Here is a 9,677-nt window from a genome sequence, read left to right as displayed (position 1 = left end):
GGTTGGCATGGACCTCTCTATCATGGATTGAATTGAGTATATGGATAATCCCTAACATAACCCGATCATATATGCCTAGACACATGAGATTGTCATATCCAACAAGACTCCCTCACAAACATGCCATATTTAAATTACATTTAGCAAAAACTTTGGAAAATATAAATAGAACACGGAATCTAACATCAAATTCATGAGGTGTGGGTTTAGAATGGAGGCCCTGTATAGCACAACAAAGGCGACATGCAAAGCAACAAGATATTGGTTGGAAGTCCGAACCTTAAACATAGTCGATGAAAACCTCACGCTACGCGGAAGATCAGTTTAAAGATGGAGAGGACTAATACACTACAGGGCGCCCTAAGATGTAACACCTATTATATTGGTGGTGGGTGGTCGATGGCAAGTACCAGCACTACTCCTCTTTCTAAAAATTGCACGGATCTTAAAGCATCTTATCTAGTTAATTATAATTTTCTCTTAGTTATTTTCCTGGCTCCCACATGGCCCGGCCCGTCCAACCTAGTTTTTGTTCAGGTCCTAAGCCCAAAGCCATCTCTCCCAGATCCCCTTTGTGCAGGTGCTGGTGGTTTTACTACTCGTCGGAGACAGCGCCGAGACCAAGCAGACCGAGCGCTGGCAGCCAACGAACCCAGCGGACGGCACCTCCAACCCCGTCCTCGTCCGTTACCGTTAGTTCAAATTCGCTCGTTCTACTACCATGCGCCCCCTGGCCTGCCGCACCGTGCAAGCATGCACGCGCGCCCGATGATGGGTATGGAGTTCACGGAACCGCTGGCGCACGCCCACGGTGACCATGGCTGTGCTCATAACTGCCCCTACACATGCCATCGTAGGCCCTGTTCGCTTATGCTGAAATTTAGTTTATACTGATACTTATGCTGAAATGTTGTGGGGGAAAAACACTCTTCCATAACTAAAAAGTAGCTCAAGCGAACAGGGCAGTAGCCACCGCGTGGACCTCCTGCCATGAGCCTCATTGCCACGCACGACGCATCATAAGCATGCTAGCTTTGCAGTAGTTTTGTGTACTTTTGTACTAGTTGTCTTGCCCCTCGTCCTGAGATCGGAAGTCGTCCATGGAACGCGCACGGATGAAGAAGAAGGGTGGCGGTGGTTGCAGGTGCTTGGCGTATTGATGCGCCCGTTTTTTCGGACGTGCGACTCAGCCTGTGACCTCTACACATGCGCGGCATGTCCGGGTGCACGCTGCGGTGGCAGTGCCGTCCGGTTCGTCTGCAGCTGCAGGCCTCTTGGGTCTTCGGCAGCTCCAGCGGCGCCTCCCTTCGCCGCTAAAGTTAGCTCCAACAAGGCTGCTAGCCATTACGGCTTCTTCCGCGGTTCCTTCCGACATCACGGTGGTGTCGCCCGCGAGGCCGCGAGTAGCTCTCGGTCCTCGTTGACTCCAGCAACTCGCGATTACTCATGCCGTCATGCCGGAGAATCAGAACCACAACCGTTGCCGTCATGCGGGGACTCAGCCCTGGATGGACATGAACTGGGTTGGATAGGGCAGGCCCATGCGAGATCCAAGAAAAATATTTAATAAAAATATTAATTAGTTATGGGCTGGTTTAAGATCCGTGTTATTTTTAGGAAGAGGAGTAGTTCTCTAAAGTAATTGGTTAACTTGGGCGTCGCGAATGGATCCGGTGGTGGACATTGCCAATTTAAAAGGTGCACAATAAGTGAGGATATCTGAGTCTGGACTCCGCCTCTAACAAGCTGAACCACTATACAATTTGAGTCTAGTTTCTCTAGTCAGACCCTGCATACGCTGTAGGTTGTGTACAAAATCAAATGAATCAGCCCAAAGATCAAAATAAACGGGAAAACGCACCGAATCAATGATGATATATCAAATCAAACCAAGAAATATCTCAACGAAGACAAATCATCTACGCTCACACAGACACCTAGAGGAACTACTATATAGTCCACAGTACATATATATAGTAGTAGTCGAGAAGAGAAAATACTGTACGTGTACTGTGTACATGAATCGGCGCCTCACGCGCACCGAACCATCAATGGCTGGATCTGGCGGTCCTCCAGAGCCTGACCTCGAGAACAACCGAGGCGAGCACCCAGACCGCGAGGAAGATGGCGTAGAAGGCGCTGAGCGCGGCGGCCTCGTGCTGCGATGGACAGCCCGATGAAGACGTTGGCAATGGCGCAGGCCACCGCGGCGCGGCCGACGTAGTGGTGGTACCAGTTCCAGTACCGCCTCACCTTGGACCCCTTGTCCGGCCGCGCCAGGAACGCCAGCACCTGGAGGCAGCCGAAGACGAGGACTGCGACGCCGAGCGCCTGGTGGCTGAAGGCGCCGGGCACGTCGTCGTCGAGCTTGAACCCGGCGACGACGCCGACGGTGCCGAGCACGAACCCGACCCCCTGCACGGAGACGTGCGCGTAGAACCAGAACGGGTCGTGGCGCTTGAAGTAGCGCGCCATGCGCGACGCCGACCGGCATGAGCACGCCCCACCCGACCCCGGCCATCGCGCCGTGCCACTTTTTCGTGTTGAACGCGCCGGCGCCGGACGCGCTGGACGCGACGCCGGTGGCGTAGTCGACGGCGGCGGAGGCGTAGCTGCGGTGCCGCACGAGGTAGTTGTTCGAGAGCTGCGCGCCCGAGGGGCCGACGGCGTAGATGAGGTAGGGCGGCGGCGGCTGCGCGGCGGTGAACTGGAAGGCGAGGTAGAGGCGGGACGACTGTGCCACCAGGAGCGTGGTGCCCGGGACCAGCGCCAGGCTGCCCTGGTCCGGCGGGCAGCTCCCCGGGCTCGTGCCGCCCAGCCGGTACTGCTTGGCCACCCCGGCCCCGCTGGCCGTCGTCCACCCGGCCACCGCGCTGCTCCCCACCATGGCCCCGTCCGACGAGAACCCCACCGAGATGCAGCCGCCACCGTCCGGCGCCGACAGCACGAAGCTCCACGTGTTGTTCTGCCCGCTCTTCCCGTACTGCATGCAATTGCAAGCGCGCTCGCGTCAATAATCAGTACTACTGCTCGGGCCGTGGCCGTTGCACACGGCGGCAATGAAAACATGTACAAGTGCATGTGTAACTGACGTACGCGCACGATGAAGCCTTGGGAGGTCCATGCGTCGAAGCAGGTGAGGTTGGAGGTGTCGAAGGGGATGAGGCGGCTGACGGCGGCGAGGCCGGTGGTGCTGGTGCACGAGTCGGCCGTCTGAGACCTCGCGACGGAGCCGCACAAGCAGCATAGCAGAAGCACGAGCAGTGCTCTGCTAATGCTGGGAGAACAAGAAGACCTCGGCTTCATGTCGGTATCCGATCTGTCACCTCTGCCGGTTGCGTGGCTCGTCTGCAGGAAGTTAGCTGTGGGCTGCGGTGGGAGCCTGCAGATTGATGGGATGGGATGGGATGGGATGGGAGTGTGTGTCCGGGCTTGTGGTTTCCTGGCCAAAACGGAGGTGCAGATATATACCAAGCCGGCCGTTGGAACGTGAGGCCTGTCGAAATGTGAGCTTGCTTCGACGAAGTAATGCTTGGTAGACAACGCGTGGCAGTGAGCGGTGGCAATTGGAGTACACAAATGTAGCGTCACGTTAGTTGTTGACCTGGAAACTAGTTTATTTTTGCATAAATATTTTAGTTGGTGGTTTAGCCACACTTCACCTTTTAATTACATACATGGACATACATAATAAGTACTTAGAAGAACGTTTATAGACATATATAAAACAGCAAACAACGGGCAACTCTGGTGTCTACGGATTGTACTAACCTCCTAGACATTCTGATCTGTACACATTCTACTCGATGACACAACCTGCACATTGACCTGGCAAGCTTTGGTTGCATGCAGGCAACATACATACACGCACTGCGTAAACCTTTTATCTCCGCTTCTCCTATATTTCAGGTGCCTGAATTTTAAGACGATTTCAGGCAATATTCTTGTACCACTAATTAGTAAAAGTAATTTGTTACCTTTTTTGTGACGAAGTAATTTGTTACCTTTGTGTTTTGTTATTTGTCTTTGTGTCATAACATATTAAATTTTTGTCTTTGTCTTCCTATATAAAATAATTGTTAATTATCTTTGTGCGAGCACAAATCAAATTTTGCTGAGTTTGTGGTTTTGTCTAATGAGTTATTTATTCTCGGTGCCGAAAATTACAGATTGGGCCTACAGAAATTACAATGAACTAAATCTGCAATTTTAGTACAAAATGTTTGTAATAATTGTCGTCTGAAAGGAAACTAAAATTCAGGCATGTCCCTTTATCCTCTATCTGTGTCTCCTGCTGGTGCGACCGGCTTGTGCCATATCTCTACTAAAAACTAAGCTAAAATTTGGAACAGTGATCACCAAATTGGTGGCCATGAATTTTGTCAACTTTGGCTGCCAAAGTGTACTACGGTGGCCATGAATTTTGTCAACTTTGGCTACCAAAGTGTACTACGGTGGCCAAAGAAAGAGGACACCAAGCCAATTAAATTCGCCATGCATCCAACCAAATGATAGCCAAAACTGAGCTAAAATTTGCCTTGGCTAGCTTAGACACTGAACCAAATGCACTCAAGTTGCAAATTATTCACAGAGGAGAGATGCTGAGATCAAAGGCATTGTTGCATGTTGCTTGGCCTGCATGGTCACTTGGTCAGATCGAAAGAGGAGACAGCGGACGCGTTCGTTGGATACGCGCATCTCCAATCGCTCCATAGTAGAGCACGCATTACTGTACACCGACAGGCAACCGCAGGAGATAGAATTTGCTGGTTTTCGTGGTTTGATAAGCTTGAGCCCTAGAAGGTTCCAGGCCGCGCAAATATTAAAACCCTCGTTTACCATTTGATTAGCGCTAATCTCTTTCTGAAGCTACTGGGGTGGGGGCCACTACATACCATGGGCACATGATATCGGGTATTTTTTGGTGGTGCGTGCAAGTGCAAAGGTGCCATCTGCCTATCTGCTTTGGATCTGCCCGGGCCCGGGGCACTGAACCTACCCATGAACAGCCTGCTCGTTTGGTTGTAAACGATCATAAATTTATAGTCAGAACAGTATTTTTCTCTCACACTAAACCAGCCAACAATAATAATCCACGATCATATACGACCGTATCAGCACCAGCCGAAGGCCGGAATTCAGAAAAGGTCCACGACGACGACGACGACGAACAGCGGTTGGGTCGCGGCGTCGTCTGGAGTCTGGACTCCACCAAAAGGACTAGCAAAACGAAAGCACTTGTCCTGCAAGTGGTGTGTGGCCTGTGGCTTGCACGCACCCTCCACGTTTCATCACATGGGGCTTCGCTTTGACAACGGTGCAGCGGGCGTGTGGCGACCACGCGCCTTGCCGTGTCAGTCAAACCTAGCTGGACAGTCCCTGATCGCGATATGGAAACCTCCATCTCTTAGCTTTATTATTGATTTTTCCCCCCGAAATGGCCCGGTTGGTAAAACATATACCTGCCGCTCGATATTCAATCCCCATATTCAACAAATCCACACCCGCATTAATTGGGAAGGGTATGAGTAGAAATAAAATACCCATTTTGATTTGTGTGTGGTAGGATAATATCCACCTTATTCATTCAGCCACCTTCCGGCACGTGCAAACTCCAGCTCAGTATCCACCGCGCTAATGCCCTGCTGCTGCTAATGCTTGTGTTACTTCCCTTTCTTATCCGTTGGGTATTCAAAATCTATTAGGTATTATCCACGTTAATACGCATGGGTATGGACAATGGGCGGGTGTGGACATGGATGCGGTACCCTCCCCAACGGCAGCTATACTAAAACATTCTTCTACCGGGAATAAAAGTGTCGTGTCCTGGCACCCCGTTCATACACTGTAGCGCAAGCTAAGCAAGCCCTTAGAGATATCTTCATCGGCTTTTCATTTGCCTAGTTGATTTTTGAAGGATAGAGAATGATGGCTCAATGCAATAATGTATGTACAGTGCCTAGACCAATATGATAGAGTTTCTAAGATCAAACAACACTAAGATATTTATACAGTGATGCTTAAGATGTATGGTGGCGTAATAGCTTTAGAAAAAAGTTGCATGGTATTAAACTCTAGGTGACGAGTAGCCTGAACTGAATCTAACTTCGCTGAAAATAAGCATAGACGTGCTGCATCTTTGAATTTTTGAGCATTAAGGCTTGATCAGGTTTGTAGCCGCTGATTTTCCATTAGCGGCCCACGATTTTTACCCACTTGATATATACTCCGTAGTACGTAGTACGGAATAGTATATAACACACTGCCACGCGTCGGGCGCCGCGCTTCGCTACGCGGTGCACGCTACATTTTGAAGTTGGCCTGGACCAGGGGCCATCATCTGTGTGTACCGTGTTACTTTAGTACCCGTTGGCCTTACTGAATTTTGGCTGAAACTGGCCGAAAACACTGTTCTGACTGAATTGTTGTGAGAGAAAAATATTGTTCTGGCTAAAAAAAGAAGCCGAACAAGCCGACTTCTGGGTAAGCCGAACGGAGCCTAAGGATTATTCCCTTTAACTATTTATCTAAGGGCTCAAACTTCAAGCGACGAGTAACCTAGCAATCCAGGGAAAAGTCTACTAAACACTCTAAATTATTGGTAGTTGTATTATCTGCTTTTTCCCCTCACCTATAAAACTAGCTATTTTCCCTTAAACTATTAAAAATTGTCTAAATAAATCCCCTAAATCGTTTTTGAAAGCGATTTCGCTGACGTGAAATACCAAAATGTCTACTTATCAAGGGTTAATTATATTTTTTGCGAATTACACAAGTACAGACGCAGACGCTCAACATGCACGTACATTCACCCCTATAAACACACGTACGCAAACCCTACCCCTATGAACACATCCGAAAGACTGTGCCGGTACATCTCAGGATTGAGGAAGTCACCACAGGTGCCTCGTTGTCAATGTGACGGCGCTGGCACATCTCGAAATTGGCGAATTCACTACAGACGTCTCGCTGTCGACGTCGCCTACCACTGAAAGCACAACGTCATTAAATACTGAAAAATACGAGCACCCGTGCTAAATCGAGGACTTACACCCGGGTGGACAAGTTCCACCACAAGAATCTAACCAACCGAGCTAGGCTCAGTTTGCAAGGGTTGATTATACCCTTAATGCATAATGTTCAAATGACCCTCTAGATGGTGTTGTACTTGTAGAGCCGTTTGGACACTGTATTACACCACACTGGTCAAAGCATCTTGCAGTTCATGACAATTCGTGTAGTTCTGATCAAGATTTAATAGAATTTTACCAAATTCAGAATGTCTCATAAATAAACAAATGCTTTCCTATACCACAGTTTACATATACAAGCGTTTCACCAAAAAAAACTGTATATATATAGACAGTTGTATGATTGATATATGGCATTCGTTTCATTGGCATACTTGTGTGTGTGAAACGAATGCCATATATCAATCATACAACTGTCACAGAGGCTCACTACACGTACGTACAGAACAAATAATGCCACGAGAAGAAATACTACAAGTGAATGTTAAACACAGACAAGGGCCCGTATGGCAACCATGCGTGCAATGGAAAGAACCTGGCAGGCAAAAAGAAAAGGTGCAGTGTAGCTACAGCCTGAAGTCCTCTCCCCATCTGCCGCGGACGGATCAATGCCTACGTCTCCATTCCTCGAGCACAAGGTAAACCACCGCGAAGACCCCGATGAAAATGCCATACACGTAGCTCCACTCCTGCCGTTCGTTGGCCAACGAGAGGCCGTAGAAGATATTGGCGACGCCGAGCACGACGGCCACCCTGCCCACGTTGTGGTGGTACCAGTTCCAGTACCTCCTGGCCTTGGTCTCCTTGGCCGGCCTCGCCAGCAACGCCATCACCTGCAGGAAGGCGCAGACGAGGACGGCGACGCCGATGGCCTTGTGGGTGATGACGGGGCCCTCGTCGTCGTCGAGCCTGAAACCGGCGACCACGCCCAGCACGCCGAGCAGGAACCCGAGGCCCTGCGCGACGACGTGCGCGTAGAACCAGAACGGGTCGAACCGCTTGAAGAAGCGCGCGAGCGCCACGCCCGCCGGCGCCATCACGCCCCAGCTGACGAGCGCGAGCACGCCGTGCCGCCGCGCCGCGCTCTGGAAGGCGCCGCCCGAGCTGCTGGATGCTGAGGCTGAGGACGTGCGCCTCTGTCCCTTCCCCTCGTCACCGTCGTCGCCACCGTCACCGCTGCCCTCTCCTGGGCGATTACTCTTGCCCTTCCCTTCGCCGCCCTCTCCGCCATCGTCGTCGTCGTCACCTGCACACGCGACCCACATCCACCCACGCAAATCGATCAGAATGTCAGTCAAGAAACAGATCGGCGCCGCGCGCGTGGATTTAATTTAATCTTTTTTTTTTTGGCGTACGTACCGCCGCCGGTAGCAGGGCTGCCGCCGCCACTGGTGCCGCCGGACAGGCTGATGGTGCCGGTCGCCATGTCCTGGTGCTGCGGCAGCAGCCCGTTCGACCCCGGCAAGGTGCCGCTAGGGCCCATGGCGTAGACGACGTCAGTGAGCGGCTGCCCGGCGAGCTGGAACGCGAGGTAGAGCCGGGACCCCTTGGACACGACGGTCGGCGCCGCGGCGCCGCTCGCGAGCGTCAGCTTGCCCTGGTCCGGCGGGCACGACCTGGAGGTGGTCCCGCCGAGGTAGTACTGCCTCGCGGAGCCCGCGCCGGCGGCCGTCACCCACCCGGCCACGGCGCTGCTCCCCACCATCCGCCCCGTGGGCGAGAAGCCGATGGAGATGTACCCGCCGTTGTCCGGCGCCGACAGCACGAAGCTCCACGCGTTGCTCCCCGGCGCCGCCTTGCCGAACTGCACACGGCATTACAGAGAGGAGTTATCCACCGCACGATCGAGCGCACAGAGACGCTAAACGAATGCGCTTGTATGCGCCGACGACGCAGAGCCTGAGCGTACTCTTAGGACGAAGTCCTGCGAGGACCAATGTTGGAAGCAGGTGAGTCCGGTGGTGTTGAAGGGGACGAGGCTGCCGAGGCTGAGGCCGTTGCTGCACGAGTCCGCCGAGCTCGCGGGGGGCAGGTTCGAAGCGGCGAAGCAGAGCGCGATGAGGAAGACCGAGAAGAGAGGGAGTGGCGTGCATTGCTGGACCACGTGTTTGGGTGCTCTCATGGTTCTAGCCATGGTGCATGCACGGAGCACGGCGAGGCCTGCCGATCGATCAGGTCGGAAACTGTGGGCGCCGTACGTGGTACCGTGCACAGCGAGTGTCTGGATGGGTGCCGAGTGCCGACTGCGACGAGATAATGGCGCGTTTAAATAAGCAGATGGCGTGTGTTCTGCCTTGGCTAGAACATTGTTTATGTGAAGATTAGGAATGGGTTGGTGCGTCATGCGTGCATGGTACTAAAATATGGTGGCTTCTAGTTCTCTTCTAAATAATGGAAATTCTGGTGATCGATCGGCTGAGGATTTTACCTTTTTTTTTTACAGTAGTAGACGACTTAGTACGTGTTCATCCACCTCCAGGCTCCAGACAAACATTCCTTGAGCCTTTTTCCTCGTCGCTTGGTGTCGTTCATTGCCGCCCATCTACTCGCCATCACCAGGGGGCAGCCCTTCCACACTGTCGTATCTGATTGCCGCAATCCGTCTTAGTGCTAACCACTATGTAGAAGTATTTTTCTGCAGAAAAG

General features: G+C 51.9%; 1 protein-coding gene and 1 pseudogene across 1 annotated transcript; both read right to left on the bottom strand.

The window, feature by feature from the left end:
* Window positions 1-2,038: 2,038 nt before the first annotated feature.
* LOC136453790 (cytochrome b561 and DOMON domain-containing protein At3g07570-like) lies at window positions 2,039-3,306 on the bottom strand (annotated as a pseudogene).
* A 4,330-nt stretch (window positions 3,307-7,636) lies between these two features.
* Window positions 7,637-9,276, bottom strand: LOC136453789 (cytochrome b561 and DOMON domain-containing protein At3g07570-like). The gene is made up of 3 exons (XM_066454336.1): window positions 8,941-9,276; window positions 8,391-8,835; window positions 7,637-8,277 (listed from the first exon to the last, which is right to left on the bottom strand). The coding sequence occupies exons 1-3, from the start codon at window positions 9,163-9,165 to the stop codon at window positions 7,637-7,639; spliced, it is 1,311 nt and encodes a 436-aa protein (XP_066310433.1). The 5' UTR covers window positions 9,166-9,276.
* Window positions 9,277-9,677: the final 401 nt, after the last annotated feature.

The sequence above is a fragment of the Miscanthus floridulus genome, chromosome 5, assembly GCF_019320115.1.
Source record: "Miscanthus floridulus cultivar M001 chromosome 5, ASM1932011v1, whole genome shotgun sequence".
NCBI lineage: Eukaryota > Viridiplantae > Streptophyta > Magnoliopsida > Poales > Poaceae > Miscanthus > Miscanthus floridulus.
The sequence above is the reverse complement of the archived record's forward strand: the minus strand, read 5'-3'. Positions and strand labels throughout refer to the sequence as shown.